The sequence below is a fragment of the Globicephala melas genome, chromosome 15, assembly GCF_963455315.2.
Source record: "Globicephala melas chromosome 15, mGloMel1.2, whole genome shotgun sequence".
Classification (NCBI taxonomy): Eukaryota; Metazoa; Chordata; class Mammalia; order Artiodactyla; family Delphinidae; genus Globicephala; species Globicephala melas.
Window position 1 is genome coordinate 36,798,406 of NC_083328.1, and position 19,964 is coordinate 36,818,369.

Consider the following 19,964-nt stretch of genomic DNA (forward strand, 5'->3'; position numbering starts at 1 on the left):
GAAGGCACCATTTGGGCATATAATCTATAAAAGAACAGCCTCTGTACTTTACCCTAGAACTGTCCAGGGAAGAAAAGGAACACACTTGAATGTGTTTGAATGACTTCGCGTCTACTGGAACAAGCCTCATGTGGACATTTCATTCTCTCCTCGGACAACAGAGTCAGGCAGCACCAACACGTGGCCTCCTCTATCCAGGAAGGGCAGAACTGAACCATCGACTCCGGAATGGGGCAGGCCAGCCACGGGAAAGCTCTGAACTCGGCTCTGCGTCCTGTTCTCTGCCCACAGTCAGGTGTCTCCTGATCTATGAACACTCCATGGCTTCAGTTCCAAAGCCTCCTTCCTCTGAGCCTTGTTTCACAGGCTTGGCTAGACTTTTCTATCACTCCAATTAGTTCACTAGTAAAAGAATAAGGCTCACTGACCAAGTAACCTACTCTTGATACTACATCCCAAAGAAGAAGTCTAAAATATGGAATGTGCACAAAGATGTCCATGGTAGCATTATTTACAACAGAATCTAGAAGGAACCACAACAATCAACAATACGAAAATGGTTAAGTAGAACAAGGACTGGCCAGAGGGTAAATATTTAGGTGTTGCAGGGCCACAGGTACTGCAGGAACCACACTGTAGTCAAAGACAATGTACAAGTGAAGAGGCTGAGCTGTGTTCCAATAAAACTTGATTTACAAAAAACAGGCAGTGAGCACGTGGGTCATAGTTGCCTTCATCTGAAGCAGAATATTTATAAGCATTAAAAAAATACTGAGCAAAAGAACTACAAAACACCATGAAAAATGCATTTAACGTTAATAAAAAAGTATGTTCTCTATAACTACAAAGATGTGGAGAAACAAAACCCGGAAGTAAAGATGGCTGGCAGGGAGCACGGCCGTTTCATTGGGCTGTGGGATGGGGGAGGAGCTTCTCTATGTTTAGGACTTGCCACTCTGTCCCCAGTCAGCTGTGATGTCTCTCTGGGTTGTGCTGGCTGCTCTGACTGATGTGGCAAGTGTCCCCTGGCCCCTCCCTCTCGGGGACATCCCTCCTGAATCGGCCCACTCAGCTGTAAGAGGAAGGCCCAGAGGGAAGGGCACCACTCTTCAGACCAGAACGTATTTCAGAGAATCTTAGAAAAGAAAAGAAGCAAACGAAAACACTTCCTAACAGCCACCTCACTAGTAACAGCTTTGAAAGTCACAGTGAGGAGGTAAGGGCCAAGGTCAGAGGTCAAGGCCTGTGCCTGGGGACCCACAGGCAAGGGGTAAGAAGCCAGGAGCTTCAGCCGCCTCCTTGGGCTGCAGGACCCACTCACCTCGTACAGCCCCTCGAAGAAGGTGTTCTTGTCCTCCGTGCTCCACGACTCCCACTGACGCCGCACCTTCTTGCCTTCTTCCTTCTCACCGCCTGAAGACCCTAAGTTCCGGGAAGAGGAGCGAGAGCCCCCTGCAGGGGCAGCGGGGGCAACCCCGGACCCATTTCCAGCTGATGATCCGCCACCGTCAGCTCCTTCGAGAGAAAGAACCATATAGCCATCTGTGTTGGAAAGCGGGCTGCCCCGGGGCCCACCCGGGCCCCGCCCCCAGCTCCACCAGTGAGTGACATTGTCCTGCCCTGACCTCTGACTCTCGAGAGAAAAGTTTAAACAGTGAGTAAAAGGAGAGCATTTATGTGGCACCACCAGAGCACAAGGACAAGGTCCCGCCAAAGCACACAGCTCCTTTCCCACTGTGAACTAAAACCACATGGCGTCTTTCCTTCTCAATTGAGGTTTGAGGTTAAATTTTTTCAAATAAATAGAAATTCAAACTCAAGAAAACATTTAAATGTATATAAGACACTACCTTCTTTGAGGTACAATCAATATTTAAATATGGACCACGTGATACCTCAGCACCTTTTAAAAGTCCTGGGACTTCCCTGGTGGTCCAGTGGTTAGGACTCCACGCTTCCACTGCAGGGGGCAAGGGTTCGATTCCTGTTCAGGGAACTAAGATCCCACATGCCGCATAGTGCGGCCAAAAAAAAAGGTCTTAAAACTCCTTTTTCCTGATCACTTGCCACCAACAAAATCTGGTGTTCTGAGAGTGACCGACAACCCACAAATGCTCTTAAAGCATCAGTTCCTAATCTCAAGACAAGTCCTTGAAAAACCCGCCAAGAGGGGAGAGCACGTAAAGTACAGCATGGGGGCACCAAACGCCAGGCCGGGACTGAGAACTCTGTGCTCCCAGGAGAATGCAGGCAATAAACCAGAGGTAAAGGTCACAGATAACAATTTTACGACCTGACCCAAACCTCCCACCCATCTCAGTTCCTTCCTCTCAGAGGGAAGGGGAACTCCCCAGCATATCCCTGTGATAACCAGCATTCTCTTTTCACGGAACTGCAGGACCATCCAATGGTGAGAAATCTGCAAACTCTGAACAACGAGGGTGAAAAGAATATCATAAAAATAAAAGTACTTTAAAAAGGAAAAGCTAAACAAATACAGATTATTGTTAAATGCTTTCTTAATGAGATAATCATGAGCTTTTCCATAAAGATCCACTTCTTTGTCAATCTGGTGGGGGCCCTGGACAGCCATGTGCACACTGGGGCTCAGGGCCACGTTTCCCTCACCCCCTTGACAGGGCTCTGCCTCCAAAGGGGATGAAAGACAATCATGAGAAATAAAAGAAATGAAAAAGTAAAAGTCCGTTATTCCACATATGTTTGCAAAGACTATCCCTGAAGAAACACAAGAGCAGGGGCTGCCTGGGGTATGGGGCAGGGGGTGTGGGGGGGAGTCAGTCTCCCCTCTTACACCTTGTTGTGTCTTTGTGCACTGTGGGTCCATGTAATTACATCAACATGAGTATCTGAAAACAGTTGATCCCATCAGTCAGCTATCAGAAAGCAGAATGTTTTCATACATGCAGAAAAAACTACTCGGCTACATGGAATGCGTTTGATTCTCTCATGTGGAAAGGTGTATCAGGCTAGCAGTGAGCTACCTTCATGAAGCGACACGAGTGGGTAACAGAAATCACTGTTCATCAGAGCTGTAGTGCCCAATTAGACAGCCACTAACAAGGCTATTTAAATTTAAATACTAATTAAAATTAAATAAAATAAAAACCCCAGTTCCTCAGTCACACCAGTCTCATTTCTAGTAGTCAGTGTCCACATGTGGCCAGCTGCTCCTGTGCCGGACAGCACAGGACCTTACTATCACCGCAGAAAGTGCCACTGGCCAGCACTATATTTGAATGTTCAACCTTCACGGTCCTAAACACACTGTTACAGAATAAGACATAATCAGGTTTAAAGCGTTTCACGGCTGCTCCCTTCCCATCCCACAGGCACAACAGAACTGCACCTCAGGATCTCTGAGTTCCAGGGTGGGCAAAGGACGCACTGAACACGTGGTCTGACTTTGTCCATTCCTCACCAAACCAAACCAAACCCTGACCTAATTAATGAGCTTAGCACATCCGGAGATGTTTTCAACAGGTGTGGCAACTTAGAGCACATTTGCAGGGATAATCGGTTTCATTCCATTTCTAGTAGGTCAGAGACGCTTTGTTATGAGCTGAAGACTGGGTTATGAGTGCTGTTTAAACTCCACTCTCGGGACTTCCCTGGTGGTCCAGTGGCTAAGAGTCCCTGCTCCCAATGCAGGGGGCCCAGGTTCGATCCCTGGTCAGGGAACTAGATCCTGCATGCTGAAACTAAGATCTGGCACAGCCAAGTAAATAAATATTTAATAAATAAATAAATAAACTCCACTCTCAAAAGAAGTTCTGGTTGATTTGGAGCCCACAGTTCCTCATGTGTACTCATCTGAGGAAGGGCTGTCTGTCTACCTCTGCACCACCCACAACAAAGGATTTCAGTGTCATTTTCAACTTTTGACAAAACCCTCACTAAACTCTCTTTTTCCAAAACAATGGCAACTTGCTGACAGTCACAGCTCAGGTTTACCTTTGCCAGCCCATGCTGGTGTCAATATACTTGAAAGTAACACACACACATTGTTAAAAATTCTATAAGGCAAACGTCTTGCTGGCTTTTATGAAATTTCACTGTATTACAACACTGGTGACCTGAGACACGGAGGATGAACATTGAAGAAAAACAGAACGGAAGCGTCACTGAGCTGAAAAGGACCTAAGGGGTAGCACACAGAATACACCAAACCAGCAGATGTGAAAGAAGGTACAACAGTAAAAGTGGCTCCGTGGAGGCCCATGAGGCAGCCAACCACACTGCGGAGCAGCGAGCCACTCTCTCCCCGCCAGAGGTCAGCTGCACAGATGCTCAGCCTCTCCTGCTCTCATTTCAAAAACGGTATGTCCTCAGTAGAGGAAAATAAAGCAAAACGAACTTTCAGAAAAGAAAGCAAATCATCCTCAGGCAACCATTTCTAACATTTGATGCTAGTCATTCTAGACCTTGAATGATTTTTAAAAGTAAAGTAAAATCACAAAACTTTAGGAGGGAAGGAGAACATGGCACCTGGTACATCCCTGAAATTTCAGATAAGGAAGAGAAGAGAGAGGCATCACCGCTTTACCTCAGGCTCCTTCAAGGGCCGCAGCTCAAGCAGAAAAAAAACCAGGAAGCAGGATCAGAGACACTGGTAGAACGAGATGGTGACCCAGGAAAAGTTCAGACAAAAACAGTGATGACCGAAGGGGGAAGACAGAGAAGCAAGCAAAGAGGACAGAAGCAGCAGGAAGGTAAGGGGGGGAGACAATTTTGAACAAGACTGAGTGGGCGTGGGGGCTCTCCCTGTGGGTGGGAGTGGGTGTGTGCCCAGCCAAAAGCACAGGGCCGAAGTCAACACTCTACCTGTGTCTGTGTTTCTGAGGCCATAAAGAGGGTTAGCGAGAGTCTGCACCGTGAGACGTCAGTATCCGAGGAACCAGAAGAGAAACGATGCACAAGAATGGGAGCCCCGCAGCGAGCTCTGTGAAAGCAGGAAGAGCCACACCAGGCATCACACAGCAAAGGCTCAGTGAGAGCTTGGGAACTGACGCGGCACAGGCTGGGGGCTCCACAGTTTGCCCTGCCCCTCGCCCACCCAGGCCCCTGGGACCCAGTGCCTTCCCTCATAACCCACTTCAAGCCACAGTCCTCTAGCCGCTCAGGGGCCACCTGGCTTCTCCCCTTTCCCGTTTCTGCTGCCACTTTCCCAGGCCAGCTCCACACCACCTCTGAGCAAGATGATTCTAACAACCCCCTCTCTGGTCTCCCAGACCACCAACCCCGCCGCAGCCACTCTCCAGGGCTCACATTTGAGGGACACAGACGCATGGCCTCGGTCCACCTTTTCCACTGCCCATCCATCCATCCACTCCGGACAAGCTAGACTGCCCGCCCTCCTCCACATGCACCCTCCCAACACCCGAGCAGCAGAGAACCACCCATCTGCCTGCCAGGGAAGCCCAGACACAGGTGGAGCAGCCTACCCAACACATTGCCACCCTGCCACCGTGCCCGCGGGCCTGGATGTGAGGGACACAGAGGTGCACAGCCCCATGGAGCACGTCCAAACGCCTGCTCCCTTCCGTCCCCATGGTGTGCAGTCACCTCTTTTCAGGACGGCGAAACGGAGGCTCTGAAGGCGGGAAAGCCGTACAGTCCCTGGGCAGCAGGAGCCAAACCAGAGCCCCGGACTCACACTCCAGACCTGGGCATTGTCCTCCTGGGACACATGACATCGTGGTGGCTGCCACCGTGTCAAGGCTGCTTTGGTATTTATGACAGCAGAGCCACAAAAGTCAGAAGCTAGAGGGAACTTGATCTCAACGTCCCCCTCAGTCTGTGACAGATGAGGAAATAAGTTCAATGACTGCCTGGTGCCACCAGACAGGGAGTGGCAGGGCTCAAGACTCCGGAGGATGCTGTGACTTAACTAGGGGAGACGCAGAGGATGTAGTCACAGTCCATCACAGCATACAATCCCGTCCTGAGCCTTCCTCTGGAGCTTGCCGAACTTCTTTCCAAGCGATATATCAAAATCCCAGAGGGACGGAAAACCCGCCGAACTCAAGGGCGTCAGAAATGTCCATCCCAGCAGGAGGGGACACACGGGCCTCCCTGACCGGCTCCACCTGCTCTAGACTAGAAGGGCATTCCTGGTGTCTTTGTGGCCACCTGCCCCTGCCCCCACCCCAGCTCGGGGCACCTCCTGGCGCAGCAGAGAGCACAGCCCGGGAGGGGCGGCACACACCATGTGGTCCCAACACGGCCCCCTCAGGTCGCGGTCAGTCCAGAAGGGAGGTGCGATGCCAAGGCTCCCAGAGGTGCTTCCGTGCCTCTCATAACACACACATCCGTGTCACATGCTGAACAGCCAGACGTGGCTCAGGGGACACCCTCCCTACCAGGGCCACGCAGAGGGGAAGACGTCAAGCAAGCCAATTCCCAGTCAGAGTGTCACCCAACAGACAAATCCAAATGCCTCCCCTGGGCCTGCTGCTGCCCCGAGAGCTGCGGGCCTCCCACAAGGATCCCTCCTGGGCATTAGTCGCTCCATCTGTCTCTAGGGCCCGTCCCGGGTCCCCCTCAGCGCCCTCCACATGCAGACCAGGGCCAGCCACCCTCCAAGACTTCTTGTTCCTCCTGCAAACGAATGAGAAAAACACAACTACAATCCCTGTGTTCCTACTAAAACATATGCCCTCCTCATCGAATACTATGATGGTTTCCTAATGTTTCTGTAGGTAATTCTTGATCTCCCACCCAAACCACAGACGCCAGGAACGTCTTCTTCTCCCAGCATTTCACACGTGGTTCTTCAGTGGTAAGAACACTGCCATTACTTGATGTGATAAACTGCACACCACCATCCAGGACAAAGCTGTTTTTCACATTTGTGACTCTGCTATCTGAAATCACCCCTCTGCTATCCTTGTATCTTTGTATCACCAAAACAAGACACAACGTACTACATGAAATGAAAATCCTGAAATATGTATGGTTGGCAGGCACAAGACAATTCCAGACGTTCACGAGACACCATGGAAACAACACTGCTGTTGACACTAAAAGTCAAGGAAGTACTTGAAAATTAGCTCAGCCTTCAAACCAAAACGCAACTGTTACCTTACCTACTTGTCCATACTATCTATTCACATCTTTGATGTGAAGCAAATGCCATCTGTACAACTCTGAACTGAATCATTCACCAGAACCTCTGGTTTACAGGTATTTTCCTCTCTGTCCTGCACGGCTACATCATGGTCTCTGAAGTGGCCTGGGCCACAGGTCTCCTGACCTACTGTGACCGGGGCGGGGGGGGGGGGCCTGTGTCACACAACAGGACCACGTGTCATGGTTGTTATGTATTCCCCATACGTAGCATCACATGAGGAGTGTGGTGTGTACTGGACAGAGGTGGGAGAATGTCCTAGCTTCCCTCCTCTTCTCCCAACAAGGTCTGAGGGCTTTCACAGAGCTTGACGTCCCCACCCAGGTGGGACACTGGGATGACAGTCGTCATGTACTGGATCAGACTGGGCACAAGAACCACAGAGCTCCAGCCTTGGTGGTTTCGAGAGGGTCAGATGTGTCCCCCTGCCCTCAGAGGGTACAGGAAGCAGGGACTTCACCCAGCCGCCCAGGCCTGGCCCAAGTGCCTGGTGAGGGAGGACAAGAGTGACCGCAGTGCAGACTGTAGGTGAAGCCACACCAAGCCCGGGGCCTCCGAGAAGCAAGGGCTAAGCAGAGCCCGCCAGGGAGACAACTGCCCTGACTTCGGGCACTGTACCCCAGGACCCCAGTCATCCTGCACGGCAGACTCCTTCGCCCCTGAATTAAGTGCAGCTTCAGCCGCTGGCGTACCGGACCCACTTTGAAAGTAAGGAACCTGAAGTTCAGGCAGGTTGAGCACCTCTCCGCTGCCCCCAGCTGAACTGGACACAGGGGCTCTGGGTGGGGAAACCGGGTCTCCTGACTGCTGGCTCACCCTTCTTCCCTAAAGGACAACCTTCTCCCAAAGGTCGACCGCCTCGGGGTGAGGTACCTCATAAGATGTCTTTTAAAAACACCTAGAAGCTACAGGCAGGCCCCAGATTATGAAAAATATACTTTCTGTACACTGATTCACTAATTCTTAAGCACAAGCACAGTAAAGCCAGGTGACACCACCCGACTGTGGAGACGGTGCATCTTAGGACTGGCTCCCCCGACTCTGTGGAACAAAGTACCTGGGTGGGGGAGGGAAACGGACAGCAATGGAAACGGAGGGTCTGACTCTGCCTCCACCTCAGGCATCCCCTCAGCCCAACTGTCCTGCCAGGGCAGCAACTTCAGGGCATTCCTGGGACCTCTACCCCCTACCTCCCGACAGGTGACCTCCTCCCACCCTGTCCACCTGTTCAAACTCAGCCTGCAGCTCCCCTGACCTCGCAGCCAGGCACATTTTCCCTAAGAGAAGCCTGTTACTCAGCCATGCAGGGCTTCACAGCATTATTTATTGCGGTGAGGCAGGCACTAGCATTATCCCCATTTATAGACCGAGAAATTGAGATGCACTATTTCGCCCAGAATTATCCAGATTGTGAACTGGCGAAACGGGGAAGGGCATGAGGGCTGTTTCCTGGCCCGTGTTTCCAAAGACTGTGAATCCAGTCTCAAGTGTGCCCTCAGGCCACTCTGGGCACATGGTAGGGCCAGAGGAGCATTTATTTTGGTATCAAGCAGATCCACTGGTTTCTGATCTGCAGCTTACCTTCTGTCTAGCTAAGCACGCTGTTTGAACAACAAACCCCAGTGTCTGCACACATTTAAAAGCTAAGCAACAAAAATGCAAGATGCTTGGTGCACTGGCACTAAACCATTGCTACCTTCCCTTTACCAACTCAAAAAAAATTTAATTCAGACATGTACTACAAAAAAATTTATTTTTTACTGAAGTTGGCAAGAGTCTATTCTTATAAAAAAAGAAAAGACATATTTGTGTGGAGAGAAGCCAAATGAGAACTTCCTTTCCTCCACAAGCCTTTTCCTCCCAAACCCACAGCAAAGTTCTCCATCCATTAAAATTGAAACTGGAAAGCGGTAAGTAATCAGCCAAAGGGACCTCCCACAGCTAGGCTGTGATTATTTCTCAAATATAATGGAAATTTTATTTTTCTGAAGTGAAAAAACTGTAAAATGCCAGTACTGTTCACTCCCTTACTGGTCCATGCTCATCACTCCAGGTGGAGATTTCCATGGTCGGTAAGACAAATAGCTCCTCCAAGAATCCTTTCCAAAGGTTACGGGCATGCTGTCACAACTGACCTTCTTTCTGCCTGTTAAGGGGGCCGTGAGGGAAGCAGAGTTGCCCTGAGGCAGGAAGGGGGATGTCCTGGGCGTGGTAAGTGCATCCAAAGGAAGCTCAAGGCACATCCCAGAGGAGGCCTCACTAGAAAGCTCAAGGCCAGAAGCAGGCCGAGAAGTTCTGTGAAGCAGAGGAAACATGCTTTCTACTCCTCTCCTAAATGCCACCATTACAGTTTAGCTTTATTATTCACTTAAACAAACATCTGCTTGCTAAAATAGGAAAATGCATAAGTCACAAGAAGCACAAATTCTAACTCTCCATTTTACTAATGGAAAGTGGATTGCTGCTCCAAGCCACACCTTGGGCAAGAACCAAGAACAGATCTGACACAAGGCTAACCCAGGAAACCTTCTCCATCCGAGCCACACTCAAGTATGCAAACGAAAGCAAACTTCTCCTCACCTGACTGCCAAAATTCTAACTGAAGTTTCAGCATCACTTCACCTCACATACAGGTAGTCATTTACAGGGGACAGAGCACTTTCACGCCAGCGCCTCGTTTCATTTTAGCAGCCACACGTGGAGAGAGTGGAGCAGTCAGTCCCTGCTGTTCCTCCTTTCACAGGTGAGGATGCCTCTCCAACAGAAAAGCAGGCTTGAAGTCAAGCAAGCAGACCAAGGTCAGAGGACCAGAGGAATGAGGCCAAGAACTTGATTGGGCACCAGAGCCAGGGCTTCTGAAGCCACAAACAAACCCTCGAAGGAACCACAGCAGCTCACACATAATAACTTACACATATCTGTAACTGGGAACGAAAACCTATTTTTTTACAAAACAAAGCCAATAAAACAAATTAACATTTCCCTAATTGATCAGCAACTTTCACACCAAAATAAGCTTCTATGAGGCAAGTTTTGACTTCTGAAACATACAGAATGACCTTATACGTACATCTTCAAGTAAGTATACTTACATCAAAAGTCTACCAAAAAACCAAGTAAGGCCATGATTTCAGAGGCCAGTCCTCCTCAGCTGAGAAGGAGGCAGAAGCAGCAAGCCTAACTGCACACATTTGGCCCAGATCTCCAAAATGGGCCCTCCATTAGCGCCTGAGGTATTTCCTTCTTAAAATTATCAGGACCACGTAGTAAATTTAAATTGCCATTTCCCAAGGAGCTAACTGACAGTTTTTTCATGCAGAACTCACTAGAAAATGGTGTTACATTTGCTACCTATAAAAATGCTGCAAATGTGGCCTGAAACAAAAGGGATGTTAAGAACAATTCACTTGGACTTCCCTGGTGGCGCCGTGGTTAAAAATCCGCCTGCCAATGCAGGGGACACAGGTTCGATCCCTGGTCCGGGAAGACCCCACATGCCACAGAGCAACTAAGCCTGTGCACCACAACTACTGAGCATGTGCTCTAGAGACTGCGGGCCACAACTACTGAGCCTGCGTGCCACAACTACTGAAGCCCGTGCACCTAGAGCCTGCGCTCTGCAACAAGAGAAGCCACCGCAATGAGAAGCCCGCACACCGCAACGAAAAGTATCCCCCGCTCGCCGCAACTACAGAAAGCCCGTGCACAGCAAGGAAGACCTAACACAGCCAAAAATAAATAACCAAATTTATTAAAAAAAAAAAATTCACTTGTACAATTAACAAAAAGCAGAATGCTAAAATATAAATAGACACAAGCAGAAAACAATGGGGAACTGGCAGATCGGGAACAAAAAAGCCGTAATATTCTCAACAACCTGAGAATACCACGACAAATACTGTAGACTGTTACTCATTTACATCAGGCCACAGATGTTTTCACCACTTACTACACCAGGGGAGATGTTTTCATGGCACCCAAGGAAACCTTAGTTGAAACTCAAAGGCCACATCTTGATGCCCTTAAAATTTTCAAGCCTAGCATACTTGAAGTGGAGGGTGATGAGCCCAAGTCAGACCCTTCGGATCACTCATTTTCGGCTTATCAATCTTTCCCCAAATGAGTTTCAAAAGCCCATTTCTTTGTTGTATTTCCACACATCTGAGTCTGGGGAAGAGATACAGCACGTATTTTCTCAATCTATTTCTAAACTATTGTCTGCTGTTTAAAATAACCTACCATATAAATCATCAAGGAGCCTTGGGGGGAAAAAACCCAACCTTCAGAAATCTATTGTGTTTGCCCAGAGAAGGAATACTTACTGCCTCTTAACATAGTTTAAATACAGAAAGAGTCTCTTTGGAGGAGGAAAGGGTCATGTCCCCCTGCAAAGTGCCACCTAAAGTGTGGGTGCTGGACAAATGTGGGAGCAGGAGCTGGGTGGAGGCAGGGAGGCGGGGAGGGAAGGGTCCCTTCTCCACCCCCGGGGAGCGCAGGGCACACCCTGAAAGGGGCTGGGGTCCCCCGTACCTTTTCCGCGGGGCCCTGAGCTGCCCGCGCTGCTGCTCCCCCCGGCGCAGGACGAGTCCTTCCTGAGCCTCTTGCTTTGCGGCCTCACGCTGGACCTGAGGAAGTGGTGCTGGTCCTGGGGGCAGGCGGGCGGCGGGGACGGGGCCTGCGGGCCGCCCGAGGGGGCCTGGGGGCCGTCGCCGCCGTCCCGGGGGGTCTTGCCGTCCCTCTTTGTGCCACCGCTCTCCTCGGCCGCGTCCCCGCTGCCGGGCCCCTCTCCTTCCAGCGAGTCCTCATCGGCCGACCTCTTGCCCAGCCTCTTGAGCCCTTCCTCCCCGCCGCCGCCGTCTCCCAACTTCACTGTCATCCTGGCCGGGGAGGGGAAGAGGGGACCCCGGTGAGGCGCGCGGCCCGCAGCCTGCGAGAAGTTTAGCCGCACCGATCCCCTCTCAACATGGCCGCCGTTGTTTGTTCCAGATCCCCTCCCGCGGCCCGCCCGCCCCAGCCCGGCCAGCCGGGCCTGAGCCGCCGCCCGCCCGACCCCAGCCCGGACCCCCGCGCGCCCGCCCGCCCGACGTCCAGGAAACGGCGGCCGGCGGCGAGGAGGCGGCGGGGCGGCAGCTGGGCGGCCGCACCCGGACGGCCCTGCCCGTGCGGCGCCCCGGCCCGGGGTCGGGAAGGGGGCATGTGGCCCGGGCTGGGGTCCCGGGGTCCCGGAGCCACCTACCCAGCGGGCCCACGGCTCATGGCCTGCGCGCTGGGCAGCCCGCGCGCCGGCCTCGCTCCCAGCGCTGCCTGGGCCGGCCTGGCCTCCGCGCCCGCGTCCCCCGACCCCACCCCTCCCCGCCCCCCAAAACGCACAGGACTCCGGGCCCGCGCACCTGCCCCGCAAGCCTGCCCCCAAAGTTAGCCCCGGAGCGGGGTCGAGGGGCCCGGATCGACCCCGGCAGGGGAGAGGCGCGGGCTCGCCTGCGTGCACAGGGAACTCCATGGTGGCCCGCGGCTGCCGGTCCGCCTGCTTATTTTAAAACAGACATAAAGAATAATAAGCTCGGGGTTTCTGGGAATCTTGCTTCGGAGGGTGGGATATGTGTGCTGCTGCGGGGATTTACGAATTGAAAATGCTTTTGCAACAAAGGAGCCTGTTGCATGGAACAGGTTGGAGCCACCTATGAAAGTGACAGCACAGTTATGTCCAGGTAAGAATGGATAAAAGAGAATTGTGTTAAAACTCTCGGTAACCATGAATAAAAATCTCGCATTAACTTTGTTACCCTCTGTTGTGAGCAATGTCAACAACAAAATGTGACAACTCTAAAATGTGGACCAAAAAGCAGATCCACTCAGTTTATGCAAAGAGAATCAGACACTATCAATATTGTAAACCCAGAAATAGTCAGTAATGTGTACATGCGATGAAGCAAGAAAGATCAACAGGTGTTGATACTATGCCCAAACTCTGTTTGACATGCTCAACACGACTGCTGAGAATGGGAACATTTTCATTTAAAAGGAAAATGAGAGCAAGACATCAAGGCCAACAATGAAATACATTAACAGGAGTAAGGACCTTTCAAAGAAAGATTTAGAAATGATTAAAATCATGACAATATCTGCTACTGCTCTTAAGTATTATGCCTCAAAACTATCTGTTACAGCATTCATCTGTTGAAATTGATGTCATAAATCATCTGAATTCATACCAGTTTAAAAAAAAAACCTGCCAAAGAATAGAACTATACAAGACAGATACTACCCAAACTTAAAGGACTTCATGGCATAGGACATTTCACTATTCACTTATCCTATCCATTTCTGCTTAAGAAACCTGAAAATATCCTAAAGGGCCTTCCTCTGGGTTATAATGTGGAAAACCCTATCCCCAGGGACCTATCATCCCAAAGCTACCCACATAACCCAGGACCCGGGCAAAGGTTACATCAGCTGCAACAGAATAAACTTGCCCGTTCGCCAGGTTGAATATTGGAAGACACTAAACTGAATACAAAAGGACGTTGCTTTTCAGAATTAAAAAGATATTAACACATTTCAGTTTTCCCTGAAGGGAAAAAGAAAACATGGAGATGGAATCCTTTTACCCAATACCTCCAACCTTACTTCCTGACAGTGCACAGAGGTGGGATCACCTCAAACCCAATCCCGGCTGGGCAGCATTTGCCACATTTCGGGAAAGGAAAAGCAAAACCTTCCCTCTCCGGCGGATTTCTGGCTGCACACAAAGAGCGCTGTCAACGCAACACTTGTGAGTCCGGGCTCCCGCGAGCCGCCCCGACAAAGCACCGCGTAGTAACCACCGCCGCCAGGGCTTAGGCCACTTCTCCCTCAGCCCCGCTCCGGCTGGGATCCGGGCCTCGCCGTGACGGCCGGTCGGGGTGGCCCACCCCACCCGAGCCCCAGCCTGCCGTCACCTTTTTCATCAAAGCCTCACAGCAGCCAGGCTTCCCGGGTCCCCCGGGGTCCTGTCGGGCAGCCCCGGCTCCCGAGCGCCGGCTGCTGAGAGGCCGCAACGCCGGTGTGGTCCTCCCGCCTTGGAAGAAGTCGCCGAGCGGACCTCGCCCCGGCACGTCCCCTCCGCTGCCGGCGTGTGGCTGACGGGGTTGCGAGCCCCGGTGCTGCGGCCGCTCAGCCTCCCAGAGGCCCGGCCCGCGGCGTACAGGAGCAGTTCCGGCTACGGCGGCCGGCGAAGTCCGCGGGACCGACACGCGGGGCGGGGCCGGAGCGGCGGGAGCGCGGGCCGGGGCGGGGCGACGCGCGCGGGACCGAGCACGCCGAGGTTTCCAGCGGGCGCGTCCCCTCAGGGGCGCTCCCATTGGTCGGCGGCGGGAACGCGCGCTTGCACGCACGGACGCTGGGCGGGGGCGGAGGGCGGGCCCGCAAAGTGGGTAATGTTGTGACGCCAGTCTCGCAGCAGTGCGGACTGGTACGTCTCTCCGGATTGGTGAATAGACAGCCAATAGAGTGAGAGCCTAGGCTGTGATTGGCCCGGGCCGTGTTGACGGATGCGTGAGAAGAAAACGCCGCCTGAGCTCTGAGTCTTGAATCCGGCGCGAACGGGGTTTTTAACGAAAAAGTGTAAAAGTGTAACTGAGGCAGATAAACACACCCTTTATTGAGTTGAGTGCATACTTTTCAAGTTCCTTAGCGTTGCGGCTGGTGCTGGGCATTTAGGTTGTTTTTCTTCGTTTCGGCGATAAAGGAGTGTTTTAAATTCTAGTGTTTATGACCCCTGATAAGAGCGATGGTGTTTAAGGGTACAAACTTGTAAGGCGTAGTATCTAATGCACAGTATAATGGATACAGACAATAATATTGTACTATATGTAATGTGATAAATATCTCTACATGCTAATCATATAATATACAAATGTATCGAAGCAACGTTCTGTATACCTTAAACTTACGCAATGTTAAATGTCAAATTTATTCAATAAAATTCTAGTGTTTATGAAAATGTTTTTTTTTTAAATAGAATTTTCCTTGTATGTGTGTGATCCAGCGCCTAGCTCCTCCTATTAGGTAGTACCTACATTTTCCTATTTTTTTTATTTAACAATGTGGACCTTTTTGCTATAGTAAGTTTTTTAAATGAATGACATTACTTCTTTTTTTTCCAAAATTAGTTTAACCCACCAGACCGTTAGGCCAGGGCAGCACGTTGCTAATGCCTTAGGGAATGCAGTCTGCCTCCAGGGTTAGAAACCAGGTTAGTTTCTAACCGGATGAACTCGTATCGTTGGCTACTATTTTCTCTCCAATGGCGTCCATAAGGCCCCCAAAGCACTGAGCGCATGTCATAAGTTAACAGCTTCAAGGAACCATATTGAATCAACTGGCTTTACTCATAAATTCTCTTGAACGACACCCTCCTCGAAACAAAGCAGACAAAGCAGAGTCTAGCAAACCTTTTAGGGTCCAAAAGACCCAGCAATAAGATTAACGAGAAAGGAAAGAATCTTAAAGATGGCGTTCCGTCTCTTTCCCAGTCTCTCTGCTGCCTTCCTCCACCTGACTGACCTACGCGGTTGGAAACGTAACTACAGGAGCGGGTCCCCAACCGGCCGTGTATTCCTATCACATCTAGAATTTATCAGCTTCCCTTCTCTGCTTAGAAAGGCATATCTGGCCTCTTGACCCCCCTCTAGAGCTAGCTTTTTTAAGTCTAGACAGCGGCTGCGAAGGGTGTAAATTGCCCTGCAGCACCGCGGAGCTCGCCACCCGCTGGAGGAATCCTGCCCTCGGCTCCGCACGAACATTCCGGATCGTCTTCGGCTCTTTCCGGCCTCTCGTGGAGTTTCGGGCGGCCTCGGCGTCCGCTAGCTCAGCTTCGGCTGTATCCGCCTTGGGCTCGCAGCCGTTGTCCCGGTAACGCGCGGCGGCGCTGCGACCAAACCAAGGTGAGTGCGGTCCCCGGCCCCGGGCCCAGGAGCAGAGGGTCTGGGGGCCGGGAGCCGGGGAGGAGGGCGACGACGAGGCGGGGCCGCGGAGGGGCTCGGCAGGCCGAGGCGGCTCGCGGTGTCGGGCGGTTCCGGGGGCCCGGAGCCTGGGGCCGGGAGGAGGGCAACGTCGAAGTGCGCGGGACTTCCTTCGCGCGGCCTCCCGGATTATTTTCGTCCAGAAATCCTGCTTGGGCCGAGCGCCCGAGCGCGTGGCTGGTCAGGCTGAGGCTTCGGGGTGCGGGGCGGGCGTCCGAACGGTCAGCGCGAGACAAGGGCCACCTCCGGCGCAGACAGGTCTGACTGAGGGCCGCGTGGCTACTTGAGGCACGGGGGAGCTGACCCGGTGGCGAGGAGGCGGTGCCGGAGGCGCTCGCGGTAACGCTGGGCCTGGGAGGGAATCAGAAAACCACCTTTCTGCGCTGTCAGTACTGCGGCCCGGGGAACCGCACGCATGGTCCAAACCAGAGATGGCGTTCCTTCTTGTCCATGGGATGCAGCTATGACCCTGCACTGCCGAGGCCCCGGGGGCTGTGGTGGGGGCGGTGGTGAGGCTTTTCGGGGTGGCCCCTAGTGCCTGCCCCTACACCTCTCCACTCTGCCGCCATTGCCTCTAAGTCCTCTGGTTCCCTCCCGCAGCATCTCCAAGCAGTAATGCAACTGAAGTTATCCTTAGTACCACGAGCCGCGCAGTTGAAAGACCGTAACATTTTCTTTCCCAGAAGGTGGTTTAACGGAGGCGTAAAGACCTTGCACCGCTGGAGGTGAGAGGATCAAATCGGTGAGAATAAATGAAATTTTTTTCTTTCCCCCAAAATTTATATATTGCCAAATCGCCTTATGTTCTAGAGACCCTGAGGTTTTTTTTTTTGGTTTTTTTGTTTGTTTGTTTTTGTTTTTGCGGTACGCGGACCTCTCACTGTTGTGGCCTCTCCCGTTGCGGAGGACAGGCTCCGGACGCGCAGGCTCAGCGGCCATGCCTCACGGGCCCAGCCGCTCCGCGGCATGTGGGATCTTCCCGGACCGGGGCACGAACCCGTGTCCCCTGCATCGGCAGGCGGACTCTCAACCGCTGCGCCACCAGGGAAGCCCTAACCCCCTTTTTACAACTGTTCCAGGGCTGGGGATGCTCCGATGGCCCCTCACCCTGTGGGGCAGATAATCTGGTAGGGAGTGGAGGATGGTCAGTTAAACACACATTTACAGTAAACTCTGAATGCAGCAGTGGACAAATGCAGGGTTCTATGAGGACTCTGGGCAGAAGCACTAGACAACGTAGAAGTCAAGTCCAAGAGCTCAATGGTGGAAAAGAGGCTTCTTGAGTACCCAAAGCAGGGGTGTCGGGGAGAGAGCTTCTGGGAAAGCCCCAGGCAGGAAGAAAGTAATTTAAAGATCTTTCAGCATACTTTCTTATTACAAAGTTATGTTTGAAATAAAAGATAGAGGAAATCAGGTTTAACTTTTTCAAGTGCTATTATAATTCTTTCTCTATCATTACAACAAAATTAATATGTTATTCATTTTTCCAAGGCATATTTTTAGAAAGTAAACTTGTTAAACATGAATAAGAATTTCCCATAGCCCAGAATGTAGACCCTTGATTGGATGCAACACATTAAAACTCACTTTAAAATGTTTCCTTGCTGCATTAGACTGACCAGTTTTTAACCTGATATGTCTCATTGTCAGTGGCTCTGTGTGAACATTTGCATGAAGTCTTTACTCAAGGAAGCCAGAGCCCTGACCAGTGTGCATATCCCCTAAGTGATGTGTGCAGGACCCAGTTCCTGCCCTCTCCCCTGACTCCAGCCCCACATCCCCCTGCTCCTCTGGCCAGTGTCCAGCTACTCTGCTAGGAGTCCTGAATGGGTTGCTCTTCAGCTTGTGGTGGGTATATATTCATAAGATAAACATTTGAAATGTGACTGTTCATTTCTACCCACCTGCCTTCTAGCTTCTGGAAGAACAGGGTTTCCCTCTCTAGACCCAATCTGAGCCTTCATGACTTCCTCTGATACAACTATTGTATTGCTAAAAGCAAATGGCATAGTCCATTCCCTACTCTAATGATAGAATTTTGCAGGCTCTGGATAACTTTTTTGCACAATTTTTTTCTTGTGGTTAAATGTACATAATATAAGATTTACTATTTTAACTGTTTGTAAGTATACAGTTCAGCAGCGGCATTAAGTACATTCACATTGTTGTGCAGTCATCACCACCATCCATCTCCAGAATTTTTTTCATCTTCCCAAACTGAAACCTTGTATACAATAAACTCTAATACCCCATCCCTGTCTGCAGCAGGCCCTGTCAACTACCAGTCTACTTTCTGTCTCTATGAATTTGATGACTCTAAGTACATTATATAAGTGAATCATACAGTGTTTGTTCTTTTGTGTCTGGCTTATTTCACTTCTTCTAGGTTCATCTATGTTGTAACATGAGTCAGAATTTCATTCCATTTTAAGGCTAAATAATACTCCATTGTATGAATATACCACATTTTGTTTATTCATTCATTTGTTGATAGACATTTGGGTTGTGTCCACCTTTTCACTATGAATAATGCTGCTATGAATATTGTGTTTAAATATCTGTTCAAATCCCTGCTTTCAATTCTTTTAGGTATATATCCAGAACTGGAATTCCTGAATTATATGGTAATTCTATGTTTGATATTTAGAGACCCACCATACTGTTTTCCACAGCATCTGTACCATTTTACACTCCTACCAGCAACTCACAAGGGTTCCAATTGCTCCACATCCTCACCAAAACTTTTTACTTTCTGTTTTTCTGATAATAGCCATCCTAATGGGGATGAAGTTGAATAATTTTAAATGGTAGCAAACCAACTCACAAATAGGCTTTTCTCTGCTAGTTAGCTTCCCCAAACTGACTGTAGGATGTGAAAAAGTGGGCAGTAGTCAGACTGTCATTCCATTCACCTTCCTACCCCTCCCACAAAGGGACAATATGCACATCTTTTCCAGGAAAGAAAGAAAGATGTTAAGTTCATGTAACTGATCAAGTTCATCTTCTCCCCAGTTGCTCTGGCTTTGCTTGACTCCGTAGCAAATGAATCCTTTTGCTTCTGACACCTCAGAGGAAGGCAGGGACAGCCTTGGTTTTCTATCAGAAATTGGGTGCTACGTTTTTTTGTACTTTTCTCTTTTGTGAAGCAGTTTGCTTTTTTTGTTTGTTTGTTTGTTTGGAAATGTTGCTTAATGGGGAGCTATAGAAATATAAATTGTCCTTATTATGATTGGGATAAAAATGATCAAGGTTTACACATGTAGTCTAGTCCACGGGGCTTTTCTTTATTGTTTTGATGGCAGTATGTGTTATTCCTTTCCATCTTTCAGGTCTAATCCCTTGCCTCTAATTGTATATTTTTCCTGTTAGAGACCTCTTCCGCATAAAATTGCCTGTTATTGGTCTGAAGGGGTGCTGATAAGTTGCCGAATGTCTTGTAGGTCTGTGATGCTTCTTTTTCCTAATTCTATATATAGTAGTTTTGTTTTGTTCAAGACCAACAGGACTTGGTTGTCTTTTCCCTCCAGGTTTCAGCCCTGACCAGGCCTGCGTTTCGTCATGGCGCTCTACTTTGACCACCGCATAGAAGCCCCAGATGCAGTTGGGTCTCCCTCCCACATCAGTTGGCACCCCGTTCACCCATTCCTGGCAGTCGCTTCCATTAGCACAGCCTCAGGAGGCAGTGTGGATATATATCGGGAGCAAGTGAGTGCGGAAAGCAGCAATTCTGACTGCAGTAGCTTCTGGCTCTTGTCTCTCTTTTGTTCGTGTGTGTGTGTGTGTGTGTGTGTGTGTGTGTGTGTGTGTGTGTGTGT

At 50.4% G+C, this 19,964-nt stretch overlaps 2 protein-coding genes across 15 annotated transcripts in view; one reads left to right on the forward strand and one right to left on the reverse strand.

Moving 5' to 3' along the window:
* The window catches only part of CRAMP1 (cramped chromatin regulator homolog 1), a 67,959-nt gene extending 53,607 nt beyond the window's left edge, over nucleotides 1-14,352 (reverse strand). For 3 of the 4 annotated variants that reach the window (XM_030872162.2, XM_030872161.2, XM_030872159.2), the window contains exons 1-3: nucleotides 14,086-14,352; nucleotides 11,678-12,024; nucleotides 1,322-1,515 (exon numbers count right to left, since the gene is read on the reverse strand). In XM_030872162.2, coding sequence (XP_030728022.1) covers nucleotides 1,322-1,515; nucleotides 11,678-12,023 — 540 coding nt within the window. In that variant the 5' untranslated portion in view covers nucleotide 12,024; nucleotides 14,086-14,352. Of the gene's footprint in view, nucleotides 1-1,321; nucleotides 1,516-4,842; nucleotides 5,879-11,677; nucleotides 12,025-14,085 lie in introns of those variants that run through there. The other variant, XM_060284901.1, reaches the window with a different exon arrangement.
* A 1,597-nt stretch (nucleotides 14,353-15,949) lies between these two features.
* The window catches only part of IFT140 (intraflagellar transport 140), a 70,926-nt gene continuing 66,911 nt past the window's right edge, over nucleotides 15,950-19,964 (forward strand). For 3 of the 11 annotated variants that reach the window (XM_030872186.2, XM_060285624.1, XM_060285623.2), the window contains exons 1-3: nucleotides 16,091-16,488; nucleotides 16,750-16,891; nucleotides 19,677-19,854. In XM_030872186.2, coding sequence (XP_030728046.1) covers nucleotides 19,708-19,854 — 147 coding nt within the window. In that variant the 5' untranslated portion in view covers nucleotides 16,091-16,488; nucleotides 16,750-16,891; nucleotides 19,677-19,707. The other 8 variants (XM_060285622.1, XM_060285617.1, XM_060285621.1 and 5 more) reach the window with 8 other exon arrangements.